The sequence below is a fragment of the Eublepharis macularius genome, chromosome 1, assembly GCF_028583425.1.
Source record: "Eublepharis macularius isolate TG4126 chromosome 1, MPM_Emac_v1.0, whole genome shotgun sequence".
NCBI classification, from domain to species: domain Eukaryota; kingdom Metazoa; phylum Chordata; class Lepidosauria; order Squamata; family Eublepharidae; genus Eublepharis; species Eublepharis macularius.
In genome coordinates this window covers 176,789,148-176,810,848 of record NC_072790.1, presented here as the reverse complement: position 1 = coordinate 176,810,848, position 21,701 = coordinate 176,789,148, and the positions used below count along the sequence as shown (strand labels likewise).

At 43.5% G+C, this 21,701-nt stretch overlaps 1 protein-coding gene across 1 annotated transcript; it reads right to left on the bottom strand.

Annotated features, from left to right (window-relative positions):
• Window positions 1–11: 11 nt before the first annotated feature.
• MRPL33 (mitochondrial ribosomal protein L33) lies at window positions 12–5,741 on the bottom strand. Its single transcript, XM_054978815.1, has 4 exons — window positions 5,614–5,741; window positions 4,224–4,242; window positions 1,867–1,973; window positions 12–287 (listed from the first exon to the last, which is right to left on the bottom strand). The coding sequence occupies exons 1-4, from the start codon at window positions 5,633–5,635 to the stop codon at window positions 238–240; spliced, it is 198 nt and encodes a 65-aa protein (XP_054834790.1). The 5' UTR covers window positions 5,636–5,741; the 3' UTR covers window positions 12–237.
• Between the last annotated feature and the right edge of the window lie 15,960 nt (window positions 5,742–21,701).

Here is a 21,701-nt window from a genome sequence, read left to right as displayed (position 1 = left end):
ATGGAGAACTGTAAAAATATCTCAAAAGATAAATTGGTGATGTGAAAATCTGTAGCCAGACACTAAGAACTTTCTTTTCCCACACTGTTCTTGTGCACAATAGCCTTCGGATCTCAGGATCCTACCATCACAGTCCATCTCCTCTCCTTCCTGAGAATGCTACAGGGTCATCAGCTTAGTATTTCTCCTCACAGGTCTGCCTCATCTACAAATCAAGTCATTTGAGCCAGCTGTTATCTAGACGGAACGGATTTTTTTTTGCTCTCTGAAAAGAACTTGCTTCTTAACTGTGAACAGAAAAAGGGGGGTGGGATTTAGGTTCTCAAGAGTTATGAGAAAACATATATGCTTCTAAGCACATAAATGCACAAGCCAATGAGAGAGCCAGTACCATACTACACAACAATAATTTTACAACTACAACTCATTTGGTGGCAGCAGCATATCTACTTTGCTACATGAAAATGAAATAGCATGTCCATTATGGCTCAATCTTAAATGGATGGGATCCCATTTAAATTTATTATTTATTTATTTCATTTATACCCCACCTTCCTCCACAATAGGACCCAAAGTAACTTACAACATCATTTCCACCTCCTCCATTTTATCCTTGCAACAGTCCTGTGAGGTAGGTTAAGCTGAAAGTATGATCCAAGATCATCTAGCAAGCTTCTATGGTGGAGTGGAGATTCAAACCTAGGTCTCCCAGATCCTACTCTGACATTCTAATAATTACACCACAAAGACACTCATAGGTATCTTCTGTTAGCACCAGTGGTTCAACATCACAGTTAAAGAAATGAAAAGTATGCCATAGGACAGCAGCTAATGTGAATTAAAATGGTCCCAACTCCACTAAGGTGTTTCTTCTTTCCTTCTTAGATCAAGAAAGGAAACACATTGAAAGAGCCAAGTCTAATTTATATCAAACACTTCTAAATCAGCATTATTACTCAGACCTGAATGTCCTCACAGCTGAATTAGGTGAGGCATCAGAGCAGTTACTAAAGGCTCTCAACCCATGCCAGGAAAGGGTGCCAGCTCTGCCTTGTTGTCTGGAAAACCCATACTGCTACCTAATGGTCTGTTTGAAGGGAAGCATAGGCCTTCCTGTCTCACCCAGAAACCACATGCCAGATGTCCTTAGCAGCAGGAGACAATGCTCAGAACAGCAGTACTGTTGCTGCATGGGCTGGGTAAGCTTCCAGCACCACTGCCTGAGTATCTTACCAATAGTGAAATAAGGCTGTTTAGCAAAGTGGAAATTCTAAATAACCACTGATGACTCCTGAGCACATCACAGGGAAGCAAGCACTGTTTCAAAAAATCCATGGGGCTATACACACTGGGAGGTGGTGTTTGCCTGTAAATAAGTCAATGGATACAAGAAGTGCAGACTCTTGCATCTAAAATGAAGTACTTTTTTCCCCTTTACTAGGGAAGCTATAAGTCTGCCTGTTAAAACTTATTAAAAGAATAAATTAAGCGTAACTGAAAGAAAACTTTAAATCTAGGCTTGTAATTAATACACATTTAATTTTTTAATCTTTGCACATATTCAGTTATGAATACCAAGCAATGCAGTCCATATGTTCTAATTAAGCAGCACTAAACACCACTACACTGAGAATAGGACGTGATGCTGTCAAATTCTGCATTCTACTCTGCCACTCTCACCTTTCTCTACATCCCTGCAATTTTTACAAAAAGTCACTACATTGCATTCATTTCTCCTGCAACCACTAGGATCCTCTAAGGATGTAAGGTAAACCTGAATATACATGCCACTCACATTCTGTAACTAGCTAACAAAACATTTATACTAGTCTCAAATGCTTTCTAATGAATTGCCCAACTTCTTACCAAATGGATCATATCTCAGCATAACCAACTTTTCTTGGACCCGTTTTCTTGTTTTGTTGAAAGAGTAGCCTGTTCCCGCTTCACTCAACATTCTCACAAGAATAACCCTACAATGGCAAACAATATACAAAAGTGGAGAGCTGTCCATGATTAACTGTAGCTTTGGCATAGCACTTTACATTGTGAGAGAATCTACACTTTAATAAAGATTTGCAGTTGGTATTCAGGAAGGGCATATTTAACATTACAACAAATCAGAATCAAAATAGCCTTTTAAACAAAAAAAAATGCCCCCCTTCATTTGCACCAATTAAACTTGGTAAACCTGCAAGAGTCCAGTAGCACCTATAAGACTAACAAAATTTGTGGTAGGGTATGAGCTTTCGTTAGCCACAGCTTACTTCTTCAGATACCAGTATTCTTCAGATATCGGTATCTGAAGAAGTGAGCTGTCGCTCATGAAAGCTCATACCCTACCACAAATTTTGTTAGTCTTACAGGTGCTACTAGACTCTTGCTCTTTTCTACTGCTACAGACTAACACGGCAACCTATCTTGGTAAACCAGGAAATTGTAGCGCTATACAACCATACTGCTGAGCCCTCCCTCTCCAGGTCTGAAGCCTTTTTTAAATTTAAAATCCATCCCCCATGAGTAGAGGCTTACACCTACAGCCATTAGATTCCTGAAAGAGAAATGATTTCCCACTACTCCTTGGAGGTGGAAAAAAATCTCATTTATTAATTGCTGTTGAGGCCAAAGTGAAACTCGTTCCAACAAAAACCAGTCTTTAATTTGCAAGTTTATAATTCCACTGAAACATCAGAACAGGAGGGACATTTTCAAACACAGCAGGTGGTTGGCAGCAGCTCCACTGAAAGCTGATTTTTTAAACATTCTGCAGCTATTAAACCATGTTTTCATTCTCTTCCTCTATACGCAACCCTTCCCAACAATTTGTGTAAGAGATTTGCTCAGGAATCAAAGTAATCTTAATACCTCTATTCACTCTAGAACGAAGCAGCTTTCCCCTTTATTTAGAAAGAGGTTTATTGAAATTTTGACTCCTGCAATATTCCTGAAACACACACAGTTAAAGGGCAGAAATAATATACCTGGTTTTGAAACAAGAAGTCTACAGTTACAAAAAAACATAATTCAACCAAAACCTAGTCTTTCAAAGACACCCCAAGCCCTATCTGAATTCATTATTATACACTCCCATTTCTAAACATCAATGATCATTTATTTTATTCTACTTCTATTTTAAATTTTTTATCTTGATCTTTCATTAAAGCAGGTATATGACTTTAAAAGATTATTATGATAAAACAAACAAGCCAGCAGTTGTTCTAAACAACAACAACAACAACAACAACAACAAGTGTTGCCAAAAATCTTGGGTGAATAAGAATGGCCTTGGGAAAACTAACAGGGTTATGCACCCATCAAAAGAAACAGGAAAGCTGCTCCAAGAAGGCCATGACAACCCACCTCCAAAAGCACACAAGAAACGCAAAGATGTGCTGGCATGATTCACAATCTCTTGTGTTTTCCAGACTGCTGTTAATTAAAATGTCATGTGAGGAGAGGTTTGGGGCAGAACTGCCATTACTTAAAATGATAAAATGGGAACTGAATTTCAGAAGAGAGCAGAATGGGCGAAATTCCACACAAGATTGTCCCAAAGTAACTGTTACAGCTCACAGCACAATCCTAGCATTAACTCGGACTGCAAAACCTAGTCCATGCAAGGGCATGTTACACAGTATTGTTTCTCAAAGAAGTGTGCTACAAATATCAGAGTTCTATACTCCTCCTTTTCCAGCCTGCAAGATCCTGGCACTGCTCTAGAATATAGGTTCCAGCTCCTCATATCCTGCTGCAACAGTCATTTGCTTAGAGAATCAAAATGTTAAAATAATTTGCCCAAAAAACTTTGTTTGAAAGTTATTACTTGAGTTCTGATGCCTCAGTCACATTGCATGCATGGAAATCTTTCTCTGTTGTTGAACAATGGTGAGGACATTTCTGCAGATGTGCAGCAATCCACTGCAGAGAGGCATAGCATCCAGAAATTGATCCAGAAGAGTTAGCCGTGTTAGTCTGTAGTACCAAAATGTTAGAGTCCAGTAGCACCTTTAAGACTAACCAACTTTACTGTAGCATAAGCTTTCGAGAACCACAGTGCATCTGATGAAGAGAACTGTGGTTCCTGAAAGCTTATACTAGAGTAAAGTTAGTTAGTCTTAAAGGTGCTACTGGACTCTTTACCATCCAGAAATAGTCACCAAGAAATGCTAAGCAATAAACAATGAGTGCAATAAGTACAAGTTAACAAGTAACTTTACACTTACTTGGACTTGCTCTTGGCCACTAGTTTGAGGGCATGGGATGAGGGGGGAGAAAAGGAAAAGACTGTTAACATATTTTCCGCGAATACATAGAATTATACCTGTTTACAAAATTCAACTGAAAAATTGTTTTATCAACCCTGCAATAACCAAAGGAATACTCTGTCTATAAAAATGCTTTTAAAAATTTATTCTAAATGCATATGTACGTTTTGTTCAGAGGCATCGAACAAGCTAGTGGCACTTGCACTAGTTCCTAAACAGCATGTTCTGAGAACAACGGTGTCCATTTCCAGACCATCAGTAGTACATATCTGTAAGAATAGGGCAGTAAAATCTTAAAAGTGCAACTGGTGAGCCTCTTTAGTAAAGAACACTGTTTTCAGGTACAAGTATAATTAAACTCCTGTTCCAGCACATTCAGATAGCCAGCACTGGTGAAAGCCACAGAATGAAGCTGCCCTGTTTTATGTATGTAAAAATAATTTCCCTTATCTCCAGAAAGGCTAAGGGGCCCTTCACCTTACATCTAAAAACCTCATGTGAACGTGACAAGCATCCAGTTAAGTTTCCATGGGACCAAAACTGGCTGTAGCCTGCTGCCCTGATCTGCATGTTCCAAGCTAGTCCAATGTTATCAGCTATCAGAAGCTAAGCGGGGTCAGTTCTGATTAGTACTTGGATAGTAGACCACCAAGGAAGAGCAGCGTTGCTATGCAGAGAACAGACCACCTCTGTTCATTTCTTGCCTTGAAATATCTCATAAGGAATCGCCATATGTCGACTGTGACTTGACAGCACAGAGGTGGCTGCCCGGCCATTTGATAGCAAACTTGCTCTGCATAATACGGCCCGTAGCTACAGAGTGCGAAACTGCATGCTCTGACCCACCAGCAGCCCAGCTTCCAGGAATTTTGGCCATGTGGGTTAGTGTGTTGCTTCGAGATTTTCCTTTATTCTTAAAGTTATGCATTAATCAGCTTTATTAAAAATCACTGTGGTGTCTTAGATTAAGGCCACGGAAAAAGATGTTCGAGCCCCACTCAGACACTCGCTGGAGGTGGCCACCAACTCAGCTTAAGCGGAAGATAAAGCAGAGCAGACGGAGCCCACCAGCAGCTCCGTGGAAGAGCAGCCAGATTAGTGGTGGTAAATAAAGTAAGGCAAGATATAATGGGGGGGGGGGGAGACTGCAGCACTTCTCATTTAGAAAGCACCGCAACCCGCTCCCCTCCCGCACCATGAGTGCTGCACTGCCCTATAGGAGAAGCAACGCCTGCTGGGCGTCTCTCCTCCCGCGTCTCCAAGGCAACCTCGCCTACGTCATGCTCGGCCCCGGCCTTTTCTCAGTCGCAGCCAAAAGCGCTTCTAGCCAAACCCGACCCGCACTCACAAGCCACTCCGGTCATAAACATGGCGGCCACACCAACGCTCCGGTACGGAGACCCCGCTACCGTTCAGCCTCCGGAGCACCGTAAGGCCCGCCACCAACGCTTCCGGATCACTACAGCTTCGCTTCCGGGTGGCACGACGGGCGCGTCCTACTAAAGAAACGGCAGCGAGACCCTCCCCTTCCTCTACTCGCTGCTTCTCCAGCCAGGAAAACCTCCTAGAGCTCCCCGCTCTTGCCGCTACGTTTCCCACACCGGAGGCAGGGGTAGAGGCCCGGCTGGACGGAATGGGGGCGCTACGCGGCGCCCCATCCTGGCCCAGCCCCCTTGCCAACAGCCCAGCGCTGCTCTCCCCTTCCCCAGTTGCTCTGCCGGGCCCAGCAGATGCCCCGGGCGCGTCTTCGCCAGCCCCGCTGTCCCTTTGTTGGCAGGGTTAATTTGAATACCGCTGTACACCTCGTTGGCTGCCCTGTGCCCAGGCGAGCAGGCGCAACCATCCGCCTACTCTGGTCGTAGTGTTTCCCAACTTCAAGTTGGGACATTCCTGGAGATTTGGGGATGGGTGCGGGGGGAACCTCAGCAGGTATAATGCCATAGCAGCCGTGCTCCGAAGCAGCCGTTTTCTCCAGGGGAACTGTCACGAGCCTTGTCTCCAATTCCTATCTTCAGCAGCTTTGGTGCTAAACAGTAAATAAAATTCAGTCCGAATATGCTGGAATACTACATGTTGTCGGTCTGTCATATTTTTAATGCCACCGTTCAGGATGTTCAGAATGGCTTATGTGGTCTCACCTTGCTGTTTATCCTCACAAATTACCCTGTGAGGTAGGCTAGATTGAGAGATTGAGTAGGCTAAAGTCACCCAGTGAGCTTTATAGCCAATGTGATCCTGTCCCTTATGGTTGTGAATAACTTGGAAGCCAGGATGTCGAGCAGAGAAAGGCCTTTTTCAATCCCTGCCACCATTCAAAGCTGGGATCATTTCCTTGCAAAACATGTGCTTTACTAGTGAGGCACAGCCTGCCCTTTATCACTTGTTACGTCTTCCTATCTCCTTTTCATAACTGCTGTCCCATGTTGGTCACTTATTTGGGGAGGACCCTACCATGACCTATGTATGAGGCACAATCTATCAGACCAAGACCCGTTGAAATGAACAAGATCACTACTGTGGAGGAAGAAGTTAGTTAGGATGCTATTTTGATTTTTTTCCCCTCAGGCACCAAAATATCTTGGGCCATCTCTGGAGCCTCATGGCATGCCTCGGCCTCACTAAACCCCTGTCAAAGCAATACTGCACTGCAGCAGTATTGGGAAGTGAGATTATATTGGAGCTGTTCAGATACTGGAAGTAATGTGAATGGCACAAGAGGGCCAGAACTCTGAATAAATAAATCAAGACATTTCAGGTTCTATTTGCCTGCTAAGTAAAAAACTGTATGGCAGGTCATTATACATATAATGGGATACTGGGGTTATTTTTTTTCCACTTCAGTTAAGCAACATTAATGTAAGAATTAATATTAATGTTCCAGGTCCTTGAATGTTCGGCAATTATCAATGCAACAAATATATGTCAGCTTGACATGCTGAAAGCACATTAATAAGGCCAAGAATGAATGCATAATAACAGCTGGTTAACATGATATTATGTGGCATGAAAACAAATGGATGACAGTAAAACGCACTTCTGGAGTAACATGACATCCTCATTGAGAGAGGCGTTGCCAGGCCTGTTGGTGGCCCTGCTGATTTCCCTTGACATGTTGTTCTTTGTTTCCATTCCGTTATATGCAATCTGACTTTTAACATTTATCAGTGTTCTGAGCAGCCTTTCCAAAATCTAGATTCAATATCAAATAATAGCTTTTTCAGAAATATATAAAGCAGTCGAGTGAACATTTGAGATGATCGGTACAGCCATTAAGATTCCTTTGTCTGATACAGTGTGTTGCTTCATTGGGTGCAAAATCTGAAATGGAATCCAATTGTCGGCATTGTATCTTAATTGACAGACATAAAAATGCTCAAAATGGTTTATTTCATATAAATAAATGAGTTTGCATTAAAATCCTTTATACCAAGACATCAACAAAGGTTTTGTTTTGTTTTGTTAGAGCAACCTACCTGTTTGCAACAAATTATTCCTACTGCCATTCTTACTGAATTTTAATCTTGATTTTTTCTTCTTCTGCAAATTCTGCATTTATTTAAATGTATTCATTTATTGTATTGTATTTATATCCTGCCTTCTCAATGGGGATCCAACACAGCTTACATCATTCTCCTTTTCTCCATGTACTAGGGTTTCCAGTCCCCCAGTGGGGGTGGGGGATCCCCCAATCCCAGCCTTCACCCTCTACCACCTCTTACTTGGCGGGGGGCGGGGGGGAAGGTGCAGGAAATGGGTTCCAGGAACCCCACAGAGTGCTCCCACGTGCTCCAGAGCACTTCCTTTTTGCTCCTGGAATGACATCATGACAAGGAAGTGCTCTGGAGGCAAGTACTCCTTTTTTTTTAATAAGATTTTTTATTTTTTTTATTAACTACATTGACTAACAATACAAAGGGAAAGAAGGGGGGCAGGGGAAGGAAAGAAAAAAAACAGCAACATATAACAACACTACACTACACATACTGCTTTCCCTTCACACTGCCATTATTAAAGAATTAAAACTTTGTATGATATTGATGGAGTGGTTGACCTTGCAAAATACAAATTACAATTCAAATTAAGTCTTCCTCCCCCCTCCCCGGGCCTCGGACGCAATTCTCTCTGAGCAACTGCAGCCGCAGTGCTCGTTCCCTCCCCCACCCCTTCAGACTTCGCCTTTTCTTCTTGCTTGGTGTCTTGCTGAAATTCTTGATTTTTGTCCTCAAAATCCCTTAATTGATCTTCTGATGTTATCTTGTAAGCTTGATCTTTGTAACTGAACCAGATACCTTCCGGAAATAGCCATTTGTACTTTATTCCACGTTCCCTCAGAAGAGCTGCGAGCTTTTTATACTTAAATCTTCTTTTCCGAACTAGAAATGGGACGTCCTTCAGTATCTTGACTTTATTACCCAGAAAGTCCAGATCCGCATTGTATGAGTTGTATAGGATTGTGTCTCGGATCCTTTTAGATGAAAACTCGATGACGGAGGCAAGTACTCCTAATGAGCACACCACTCCCCCAGCCTGCCAGCCCCCGGTTTGGGCTACATGGGACCTGGCAACCCTACCATTTACCCTCCCAGCAAACCTGTGAGGCAGGTGGAGAAAAGGAAGCAGATGTCTCTGAACTGATAAAAGGTTAGTTGTCAATTTATTACTGGGGATGTGATAGTTCAGACAGTTACATGGAATGGCACGTTGGAGGATTCTTCGCTGGATTTGTTGAAAAATTGTAGCAGGCATTCATTCATCAAGCTTGCTATAGTTCTGTTTTGATGGACAAATAAGTCTAAAATCTCAAAGCATGTGTGTTCTTTTCCCCAGTAGACAGTGGTTCAGTGAGGAACTGGTGTAGCATGATGGCTAAGAGAACGAGCTGTGACCCAAGTGGAACCTGGTTTAAATCTCACCTCTGCCACAAACTCACTAGGTGACGGTTGTTGTGGGTTTTCCGGGCTGTATTGCCGTGGTCTTGGCATTGTAGTTCCTGACGTTTCGCCAGCAGCTGTGGCTGGCATCTTCAGAGGTGTAGCACCAAAAGACAGAGATCTCTCAGTGTCACAGTGTGGAAAAGATGTTGGCAGGTCATTTGTATCTACTCAGGAGGGGTGGGGTTGAGCTGAGTCATCCTGTAAGAGTTTCCCAGGGTGTGGAATGCTAATGGCGGGAGGCTTCACTGTATCCTGAGGAGGTTGTTTTGCATATGGATTGGTGCTTGATGTGCTAATCTTCTCTGCAGGGCTATTGTCGAGTATAGAGTGTTTTGTTAGCCTGGTGTTTTTCAGAACTGGAAACCATGCTCTGTTCATTCTTAAGGTGGTGACCTTGGGCAAGTCTCTTTTCATCTCTATCTTCAGTAGTGGGCTGATTATAATACCAGGATGCTGAACTGCAAGAAAGTAAATTACATTAGGTGTTAACGATTGAAGGCACTCTGCAAGTGTTATGGGTTCCCAAAAGAACTGGAGAAAAATGTCCTAGCCCTTTAATAGAAGTATGATGTATGGAAATGGGCAGGTGAAGCTTTCCATAGCATGAAGGTAAATAAAATACCTGGTAAATGACGTTATGATTTTATCAAAGGGACAGGATTTCTTCAGGCAGTTGACAGTAGTCTAGGAGGGTGGCAGGGATATGGGGAGCAATGGAGGGTGGCACATGATGCCATTTCTGGGGAAAGCCTAGAAGTGATGTCAGACCACTCTAGGAAGTGCTTTAAATGCTATGGTGAAACCACAAAAGTTTTCAGCAATTCCGAAAGTGGACTGATGTCACTTTCAGGTTTTCCTTGCAAGTGATGTCATGCCAGCAATAAAGGCTTTTGTTTAATATTATTTTTCTCCTGCTGGGCACAGAAGCAGTAGCAGGAAATGGGAGCCAGAGGCAGGACATCCCTCACCCCTGGCAGGAACCTAGGAATCCTTGTGTTATGTGTTGTTACAATATTTGGCATCACATTGCATATTTTCCAAATAGTCTTGTGATCTGAAGCAGTGAAAAGACCTAACAACCTGGCTTTCCTTCCTTGCCCAAATTTCTGCAAGTATCCTGAAGATCAATCTACATTAACGTAAATGGTGGTTGCCACATCAGCTTGCCTTCCCACAATGTTTGCTTAAAGCAGAAACATGGCGTGATAGCATTTCCCAGCTTTCTTCCAACAGCAGGGAATAAAGTGAAGGTGGGGTTGGGCAATGCTGAGCGTGATGACCTCATATCATGCTTGGCTTGAAGCCTTTAAGTAAACATTACTGGGAGATGTGGGGAAGTAATTGTTCATTTAAAGCAACGTATAGTTTGAATTTGACTACCTGCTGTCTCAAGTGGTCAGCAAGAATTTCCATGTTAACTATTGGGCCCCAGTGACTGTGGATAAAGGAGAGATCAGTCTCCTTCTGCCCACCTGCCATGCCCCCATTCCAGCCTGCAAAAGTTCCATCCTCACTAATATGTGCCATATAAGTCCCCATATGAACTCAAATGCTTCTGTGCTGTTCCTTGTTAGATCATAGTGAATATCAGTTTTGTTTGTTAACAAGAATTTTGCCCTGCCTTTCTGCATTCACAGAGCTGCCAAGGCAGCTACCAAATTTGTAAAATTCGAATTAAAATTTCATCTTAAAAGTCATTAAAGCCAACGCATAAATATATAACTAAAACAATCTAAAATCAGAATTTAAAGAAATGCAAATGATAAAAACAGTTAAAACGTTGGGGAGAGAGTAAAGGATCAGTGAGAGAATGCCAAGTGAAACAAAGAAGTCTTCACCAGCTGGAAGAAGACTGTAACAGAATGAAACAGACAGATCTCTCAGGAGAAAAAATTCCAGAATTTTAGTGCTACTATTGAGAATGCCCTCTCCTGGGCCTTCAGAAGGCTGGGTTATCTGGTGGGCATCCAAAGATGTCCACAGTGGTTGGGTGGGTTCCTAAGGGAGTAGGTGGTCCTTCAGATATGTTGGTCCAAAATGATATAGGGCTTTAAATGTCAATATCAGCACCTTGAATTGTGCCTGGAGGCAGACAGGAAGCCAGGGTAGATGAACCAAGACTGGAGAGAAATGTTCCCTGTGACCCACCTCAGTCAACATCCGGGCTGCAGCATTCTGAACCAACTGAAGTCTGAACACTTTTCGAGGGCAGCCCCACATAAAACTTATTGCATTGCTGTCCTAAAAGTGGCTGTTCTCAAACTGAGAAACTTCAAGGGGAGAATATAACATGAGATTGCTGAAATAGAGTTTATTCACAACTTCAGAACAATGGACTCCCCATTCCCAGGGGAGCTGGACAGAGACATGGGATTCTTATCTCACTATAGATGAAATTGTTCAAGATTTTCTCTTCCTTGGCTCAATCATCAACCAAAAGGGAAGCTGCAACCAAGAAATCAGAAGATGATTGAGACCTGGAAGAGCAGCTGTGAGGGAGCTAGAAAATATCCTTAAAGATAAAAATGTCTCTCTGGGCACCAAGATCAGAATAATTCTACATTACTATGTGTGGATGTGAAAGATGGAGAATGAAGAAAGGTGGCAGGAAGAAAACCGATTCATTTGAAATATGGTGCTGGAGGAGTTTTGCAGATACCATGGAAAGCCAAAAAGACAAATAAATGGGTTCTAGTTCACATTGAGCCTGAATTCTCCCTAGAAAATAAAATGACGAAACTGAGACTATCATGCTTTGGTCACATCATGAGAAGGCAAGATTCTCTGGAAGTCAATAATACTAGGAAAAGTGGAAGGCAGTAGGAAAAGAGGAAGACTTAAAATGAGATGGCTTGACTCAATAAAAGAAGCCACATCCTCCAGTTTGCAAGATCTGAGCAAGTCTGTTAATGATAGGACATTTTGGAGGTCTTTCATTCATAGGGTTGCCATAGATCAGAGGCAACTTGATGGCACATAACACACAAGTGCTAATTTCTGTTCTAATCAGCTGCATTGTACCTTTACATCCTGATGCCCTCCCTTGTAACACCCCACCCACCTTTGGTTAGGATATAAAGGCTCAAGGATCTCCATTCCTACTCATGTCTGAAGAAGGGAGCTCTAACTCTCAACATCTTACACTCTGAAAATCTTGTTGTCTCTAAGGTGCCACTGGAAAAAAATCCTGCTGTTCTACTGCAGACCAACACAGCTACCTACCTAACAGAGCTCATTGCAGTAATCTAATCTATATGTAACCAGGGCATGTACCACAGAGACCAGATCTTTCCTGTCCAGGAAAGGCTGCAACTAACTGACCAGTCGAAGCTGGTAAAAGGCTCTCCTGGCCATAGCTGCCACCTGCTTATGCAGCAGTAGGCCTGGGTCAAAGAGTACCTCAAACTACAGACCGGTTCCTTCAAGGGGAGTGCAATTCCATCTAGAACAGGTGACATCTTAAACCCTTCTGTTCACCAGTAGCACTTCTGTCTGGTAGGGATCAAGCATCAAGTTTGCTAGTCTGCATTCACAACTATTTCCAGGCACCATTCAGGGTTTCTACAGCCTCAATGTGATCTGCTGGAAATGCGAGATAGAGCCAACTGTCATCTGTATATTGGTGATGGCCCAGCCCAAATTTATGGATGATCTCATCCAACAGTTTTATGTAGATGTTAAAAAGCATGGGGGACAGCATGGAACCTTGAGGGACCCCAGAGACCAAAGGCCAAGAGGCTGAGCAGCAGTCCCCCAGCAGCACCTTCTGAAACCTACCCTCTAAGTAGAATTGGAACTACTGCAGAATGATACCTCACAATCCCAGCCCGGACGAGAGGTTCAGGAGGATACTATGACTGATGGTATCAAAACTCACTTGAAAGATCCAGGAGAATCAACAATTGCACTCGCTCTATCCATTTCTCTGCATGGGTCATCCAGGAGGGCAACCAAGGCTGTTTTGGTTCCATAACCAGGCCTAAAACCAGAAAGGCTCTAAATAATTTGCCTCATCCTGGAAAGCTTAATGTTGTCTAGCCACCACCCTTTCAGTCACCTTGCTCAAAAATGGAACATTTTAGACTGGTAGATAGTAATTAAGATCTCCTGGATCCAGGTAGGGATGCCAGCCCACCCCGCAATGTGGATGGGGGATCCTCTGCCCTGCGTTTCACTCCCCCCCCCCCCCCCCGTGACACATTTCTAGTTGAAAACTGGATGCTATGGGGTCTCAGTGAGGCCAAATTGGCCCCAAACAGTGAAAATGCTGTTTGGCAGATTATTGCCCTGCTGAGACTCCGTAGCTTCCAGATCTCAACTGGACGTGATGTCATTGTGGCCTCCGGAGCACACGCACTCTGCGTATGCATGAGGAAGAAGAATCTAAGTCCCCCGCCTACCTAGCAACCCCTGTTCCACGATTTGATGGTAAGCGAGTTAGCAACTCTAAATATAGGGTAGACTACTTTTAAAATGGCCCCTCAAGGAAGCATTAACTACCTTTGGGACTCAGGTAGATTTGGGACCCAGCAGATTTAATTAGCCAGAAAGTGCAAGGGTCAGACAAGCAGGTGATAGGCCTCACAATTCCAAGGATCCAGTCCACATCCTCAGACTGAATAAACTCAATAGTATCCCAAACAACCAGAAAAGTTGGCACCCTGGCACTATCTTACCTTGCCACTGCTTATGCAGAGTCCAAGTCAGAATGGATGAGAGATATTTTATCTGCAAAGTGTGTAGCTAAATGGTGACAGCAGGCTTCCTAGTGGTCTACTTCTTCCTGCTGGCCAGTTTCCAATAAGCTTCTAACCACCTGGAACAGCTCCGCTGGTCTACACTGTGCAGATGTGATGGTGGTGGGAAAGTATTGTTTCTTTGCTGCTGCCACTGCCATGGAATATGCTTTAAAATGAACTTTTGCCTATGCTTGATCAGATTCATTTTGAGTCTCCCTCTGCTGTTGCTCTACTCATCTCCCTTGTCTTTTCATTGCTTGCAGCCCCTAAGGAAATCAAGGGGCTACCTGGGCTCTAACACTAGAGAGAGAAATAATAGTGTCAACCACCCAGGTCATTCCATCATTCCAGAAGTCCACCAGGGCATCGAAGGAGCACCAACCATATCAACAGGAAAATCTTCTAGAGCCATCAGAAAGCCATTCAGATCTGCTCCGAATTGGATCATTTTAATAGATCCCTCAGCCCTGAAGACATCTGTTATCTCTGTAGGTCTAAACCTGAGTGCATAATGATCTGTGCATGACAAAGGGACCGTTATCAATTCCCCCACCCTCAGATAACCTTCATCTCGCCCAGAACAAAATCCCAGTGAAGGACCAGTTATCATCTGAGACAGGACCATGGTTTTCATGGATGCCATAAAATCCTGAGCTGCTCCCGACAAGGCAGCCTCAGCATGACGGTTGAATTCCCCCAGAACAATCTATCTAGGGGTCCTCAGCACTACCCCCAAGACAAGCCCTGTCATCTCAGGCAGGGAGAGTGTTGGGCAGTGGGATAGGCAGTACACCAACGGGATCCCAGCCCTGTCTTTCAATCCCAACATCAGGTACACAGCCTATAAACTGGAAGATTCCTGGATGGGGCACTATGCTAAGAGGATAGCTTTAAAGGTTCTGATAAAAAGACCTGATCTTCCATTTGAGAGATCAACAGCTTACATAATCATAATATCTTCAATATTTTAAAACTCCAAACTATTTTCCCAACCTATAAAGCAGGATGCACTTTTAATGTTTTAATGTGTATACCTGTCACTTCCTCCTCTTTCTCTATGTTTCTCTGTTTCTCCTTCTTTTAAAAATATATTTAAAAAAAAAAACTGGTTCTGGCCTGGGTCACTTGGTCAACCTCCTTTAGGCTAGGGTGTGACCTTTTATAACAGTATTGTCTGTGCTCAAACATGGGCAGCTTCTTAGGAATTTGAAGTCACCTGTTTTAACACAGAAGCCAGTCTTCAAAAAAAACAGAGAGAACCCCTCTTTTTTCTGATTACAGAAAACAAAAAAGTATGTCATTTTGTGGTTTCAAAACTTCTTTCTTTTTAAACGTTCCTCATTGTGCATTTGATCTCCAGTGTGCCTTCAAAATACTTACAACCAGGCTCCTGTTCATTGCCAAGCAGGTGTGGTTGTGTTCTTGGCACCGAATAAGAAGACAAGGGAGTCACCTGCATTGTTGGCAGGACAAATCCTCCACCTGTACCCTAACTGTTGAGGTCAATCAATGGTGCTGGGGAGGTGGAGACGAATGATAAGCTAAATACATTGGAGCAATGTAAATATTGGCCTGGTGCATATGTTTTCTATATGCTATCAACTGTCAGTTACCAAAGCACACTAAATAAATACTGGGAACAAGAGAGAAGATGGTGCACAACCCTTGAATGTTTCCTAATAGTGTGTGCTAGCTTCTCATGCTAAATAAGCAGGCAGCTAGCCAACCAAAACATACGCTGTGTGTAACCTTTCCTCATAGAGGCAAAGTTGTTTTCCTACAGTATAATAACAGCCCAAACTAGATGTGCCTGAATCTTAGGGCAGGCACAGCCACCCCTACCCCCCCCCTCGCATGTACACCCAGCAATACAGGATCCACTTTCCTTGGGTGTGGCCCTGTGCCACTGGAAAGTGGGGGGGATAGCCCAACCATGGGGCAATATTCGGTGGGCTTCTTCTAACCAATTTATACCCGACCAGAAGCGGGGGTCCTGACCAGTCAGGAAAAGACTCTTACAACTAGCTCCAACCTCATGAATGACAGGGAAGCACACTTGGATTTTATGTATTTGTTTACTTGTTTATTTAAACATTCATACCCCTTTTTAAAATCCTATGTTGACCCAAAACAGCTTATAATATCATTCTCCCCTCCTTTGGTTTTTATCTCACAATAACCTTCTAAAGTAGGGGATTCGGTTTCATTTTCCCGGCCATGTCAGACGCTCCTCTCCGCAGGTCCGGGAGGAAGCGCCCGAGCAGCCTGACCGGGTGGTTGACCTGCGAGGGTTAACCCCCAGGACTCCCAGTGAGGGGGTCAGGGTCCGGAGTGCTGCGGGAAGAGCCCCCTGAAGTCGATGCAGGGGGTAAATTGCCCGTTTGCTCCTACGGAGGCCGGCAGACTTGCGCAGCACATCGCGTGCTGCCAGGCCATGGAGAATGGCAACAAGCAGATTTAAGGTGAAAACCTGTAAGTAGCGAATCCCTTCTGTCATTCCAAGCATATGCGAAGGATTGGGGGGAGTTGAAGCTAAGAAGGTTCGGATATCTTCCCCTTCATTGAGTTTTGGAACTTAGTTGGCGGACTCCACCCCCCCCCTACGATGGCGATGAAAAAGCAGAGCCCTTCTGTGGGCAAATCTGTTTCGGCTGCTTTGCAGGGGAAAGGAGAGTCTCTTGAAGAGGTGGTTAAATGGTCGGTCGCTGAAGCTATGAAGCCCTTTGTTGATAAGTTAAATGAAATCGGTCAAAGGGTTGGCTCAGTTGAGAACGAAGTGAAAACCATCAAAGACGTAGCGTCTGGGGCAGAGCAGTCTGCTCGGGAAAACGCAGTACTCATGAAAGCAACAAACAAAGAAGTAAAGCTTTTGGAGAATCAATTGATAGGGTTACAAGTGGATAGTGCTCAGACGCGGGGGGGGGGGGGGGGAGAAGACCTGGTCCTGGCTGTAGTTCGTATTTTCTAAGATCTACCAATCTAATAGCATATTAGAAAGTTTAACTTTAAATAATTGTATTATGAAGGGAATGCAATACTTGTAGATGTAGTGTGTGTTTTTCATATGTTGTTTCTTTCCTTTCCCCTTGTTCCCTTTTTCCCTTTTGTAGTTTTTGATGTTAGTAATTAAAAAAAATTATAAATAAAAACAACCTTCTAAAGTAGGTTAGCCTGAGACAGAGCAACTGGTCCAATATAACCCAGTGAGCTGGCATGGCAGAGCAGGGATCCTAATACAGAAGTCTAACCTCTACAACATCCTGGCTGTCATGTGTATCTAACGTGTATGCGTGTTGTCGCCAGGGGGGCGGGGTGTTCTTGCAGCTTCTAAACCCATTATTTTTCAGGACTATGGCTTGTCCTTTCTATTCCCATTCAAATAGCATGTCGTGCACACGAGTTTGCAACTATATAGTTTTATTTAGTAAGTACATTTTTATTACACCATTCCTTCAATGAGCTCAGGGTGGCATACATTGTTCTTCATTCCCCATTTTTCTCAACAACCCTGTGAGTAGGTTAGGATGTAGGAGAGTGGCTGGCCAAAGGCCACCCAGTGAGTTTCATGGCAAAGTAGGGGTCTGAATATTGGTCTCTCAGATTCTAATCAACTACACCACAATATCAAATAGCAATACAGAATCTCATTTACCCAATAGGTTCCTGCTGGTGTGCATGAAACAACTTGGTAGGTTAGCCACCTATAATTTAATATACATCCAAACCTGATTGGAAATCTGAGGAAACTGGGGAGTGATAAATTTTTTCTTGCCTCTTGACAAGAAGTTACAGGTGTGTGTTCACTAGGATTGTCAGGTCTCCCTACCCCCAGGGCGGGAGATCTTATTAATTAATTAAATAAATAAATAAATAAATAAATACTTATTTTACCCCTACCTTTTCCCTTTTTGCTCTCTCATGCACTCCCAGCCTGCATGATGACATCACTTCCAGGAACTGACATCATCACGCAGGCTTCCAGCCCTCCACAGCAGCAAATTGTGCCCAATTTGGGCCTGATTCAGCTGGATTCAAGCCCAAATCAAGCTGCTGCAGAGCGCAGCAGTGCTCCTGTGCGTCGCAGCAGCCCATTTCAGGCCAACTCAGCCCAATTTGGGCTGACTTAGCCCGAATCCAGCCCAAATCCAGCCTGATTCGGCCCAAATCCAGCCACTGTGGAGCACAGCAGCACTCCCACACTCCACAGCTGCCCGATTTGGCACAAACGTGGCCCAAATCCAGCCCAATTCAGCCCAAATCGGTCCTGAATCTGACCACTGCAGTGTGCAAGAGCACGTTGTGCCACTCGGGAGCGCACCCTGAGAGGTGCATTCCCCCCCACCAGCCAGGTAAATGGGGGTAGGGGGTGGAAGGTGGAAGCAGGGGATCCCCTGCTGGGGGCATGGAATTGGCAACCATACCATTCACTGAATGTCTCTATGTCATCTGGATGGAATGCCTTGAGCGCAACACATACAACCTGTCACATGGGTAGCCCACCTTGACTCCAAGAAGCTCCAGAGCATGCATGTTTTCTCCCTCTCTTGTTTTACTCTTCCAACAACACTATGAGGGAGAATAGTCTGGGAGAATATGATTGGCCCAGAATGTTTCCTGGTTGAATGGGGAGGTGAACCTTGTTGTTCTAAGTCCTGCCAACAGAGCTTGCCCTTCCCAGCTCTGCTTCTGCCCATTTCAGTGCTGTATAATAATTTTAGAGGAGGACACCAAGACTCACATACTGACCGCAGTTTTTTAAGCTTAGTGTCTCCTGCTCATCCTCCTATTCGTTGCATAACATACTCACTAGATTTTAGCCAATGTAGTTTTCTTCCTGGTCTAGCAGGTCTTGGGGCTCAACTAGACGTGGCAGGGTTTGGGCTTTTAAAAGAGAGGAGCAGGTGCCCCTCCTTCCCCCCCCCCATGCTGTTGTCCAATCAGCATTGAGTTCACATGTTTTTTTGTAAACAGAGGGAATTTAATCCCTAAAATGGAGGAGGTGTTCCTGTAATAGTTGAGCCCTTAGTGGTTCCCTGTTTATGCCTGTCTATATAAGTAGATTTAAATGCTTTAACAATAATTTCCTCTCCCTGAAGCTTGGCATGGGAAAGGAGCATCAGTAGGCAGAAGAGAGATCTTTATTGCAGAAACCTCTGTACTCTCACAAAAATACAACTATCCTGATAGTTAAATGGAGATAATTGTTGATTTTAACTTTTAACACTCTTAGTGGTCTAGGCCAGCTACTTTAAGGACCACCTGTTCCCACATGAACTTATTTAAAACATCAAGAGAAATTTTGCTGCTACATGCTCTCCTACCATCAGATGTACAGTGAGTAGATACATAGTTTAGGGCTTTCTCAGTCACAGAGATGGCATGGAAAGGAAGAATTAACACACACACACCCCATTTCAAGTACTACAGCCTTGATCCACACCATAGACTAAATTACATGTTGAGGGAGCCACTCATTGTGTGTAACTCAGCTCATAGTTTGATTTTGTTGGTATCTCTATTTTAAGTGAATGGTTTGCTAGGTTTATTGTTTATTTATTTATTTTTAAAATGTAGGACCCCCCCCCCCACCTTTCTGCCCTCACCAGGGCCACCAAGGCAGGTAGCAGATTAAAAATATACATAATAAAAATACATCTTAAAAACCATTAAAATCAAACATGTCATCCAAACAATTAAATTCAAGTTAGGCCGAATCCACACTCACTCACCATCTGCTTATCTTGCGCAGTCGTGGCAATTGGGTTCTTTCTGCTACCATGCTGTGCATCATCACATTCACCCTTCCAGTGTGTCTTCATGGTGCAATCATTTCTTCACACGCCACTGAGTAAAGCGTTACAGTGGGCGGTTCCATCCTCCGCCGTCAGAATTGACGGTGCACATCACTTCCCTTTTTTTTATTAAAAAAAAGGTCAATTTTCCGGTATACCGATATTCTGACTTTTAAGAAATGGCAATGTACCCTCCCCCTCATCTTTGATTGGCTCATTTTTTGCTCGTCACAGACCACTTTCTAACAATTGGCTGGTTGATATGGCGGGCAAATTTGAAATTAGATTGTCACATTAAAGGCATTGTCCGGAAATTCTGCTGCTCAGAGTGGTTTTCTGCTTTTAGTAGTTAACAACATGATTACTCAGAGTGTGATATTTGTGATGATGGCTCAGATTGTGGTTGGCATGCTTTGCAGCACAGCCACGCAACACCACGAGATGATGCATTCTGTCTTTCGCACATGGTAGAATCTCCCACCTGCGTCCTAAACTTTCAGGAATATATTTGTTCTCCACACCTGCCGTTTACTGGAGATGATCGTTGTGGGAAATACAGGATTGCTCGGCTTGGCTCCTCATGCTCTTAAAAATAGCAGGACACAGTAGGGAAATGGTCCCCGTGTGACATGCGCATGCTTTGGTGACTGTTTCTTTTCCCGTGTAAACCGCTGCTCACTACTGTTGGTTTACCGGTATACCGACCTTTCTGCACTGTGCAAAAAAAAAAAAAAAAGGCAGGGAGAAAACGGATTTCCGCCACTATCACGTGGTTTGGAAGGAAGGCGCAATTGTGGTGCGGTGATGGCGGGGAACATGTGGAATGGGAAAGTGTGTGAGTATCTGCATGAACAGTGCACCGCTTGCGAAAAAGGCGCGGAAACAAAAAGGAAGTGTGGATTTGGCCTTATAATACACATACAATACAATAAAATACACATACATAAAATGGCAATTAAAACATTGGACAGGAAGGAGGGATCACTGAGGGAACATGAGATTAACCAAAACATTCTTCACCTGCTGAAGACTGCAACAGAAGGGGACAGGCAAGTGTCTCTGGGAAGAGAGTTCCAGAGAGTTTTGGTGCCATGATGACTGTGAAGGCCCTTTCTTGGGTTGTCAGCTGCCTAATCTCTGGTGGGGGTCCCAAAGCAGGACCTTGGAAGATGAAAGTTGGGTAGGTGGTTCTTCAGGTATGCTGGTCCCAAGCCATGTAGAGCTTTAAAGGGCAACACTAGCACCTTGAATTGCACCCAGGAGCAGATTGGGAACCAGTGTAGATGGGCCTAGACTAGGGTGATGTGGCCACTATGACCCACTCCAGTCAACATCTTGGCTGCTGCATTCTACACTAACTGCAATTTCTGAACACACTTCAAAGGCCACCCCACGAAGAGTGTGCTGCAGTAATCGAATATATATATTATTGTATTGTTATGTTCTAAAACATATTATTGTTATATTATTTTGGGTCTGTTGTTAAAAAAATTAGATTAAAGCATTTTAAATAAATAAAAACAGAGATACATCACATTGAATCCAAGTCTTTCTTATTTAGAAAAATGTTGCAAATTAAAGAAAAATACCTGGTCAAGCAATCGATGAAAGTCTTTGAGATAACTGGAAATCTCACAACATTTATTTTATGAAACTCTATGAAACTCTATGAAACTCTGTTATCAGAAGAGTTAATGTAAGTTGCATTACTGAAGGACTTTTTAAAAATTTACTTTATTGGACTTCATTTATATCCCACCTTTCCCCACAATGGGACCTAAAAGTATCTTACAATATTTTCTTCTTCTCCATTTATCCTCACAACAACCCTTTAGGCTGAGTGTGTATGACTGGTCCAAAGTCACCCAGCAAGCTTCCAAGTAGGGTTGCCTGGCCGCTTCTTGCAATGATGTCACTTCTGGCACAACTCAGAAGTGATGGCATCACACTGGGGCCAATTTTCTATAATTA

What these genes read in the sequence shown, in the direction of transcription:
- MRPL33 (XM_054978815.1), bottom strand. Translation starts at nt 5,635, where the DNA reads ATGTTTATGACCGGAGTGGCTT. An exon ending in GCTGAGATATGATCCATTTG is followed by an intron (nt 288 to 1,866) that starts GTAAGAAGTTGG and finishes TTCTGTTCACAG; the next exon opens with TTAAGAAGCAAGTTCTTTTC.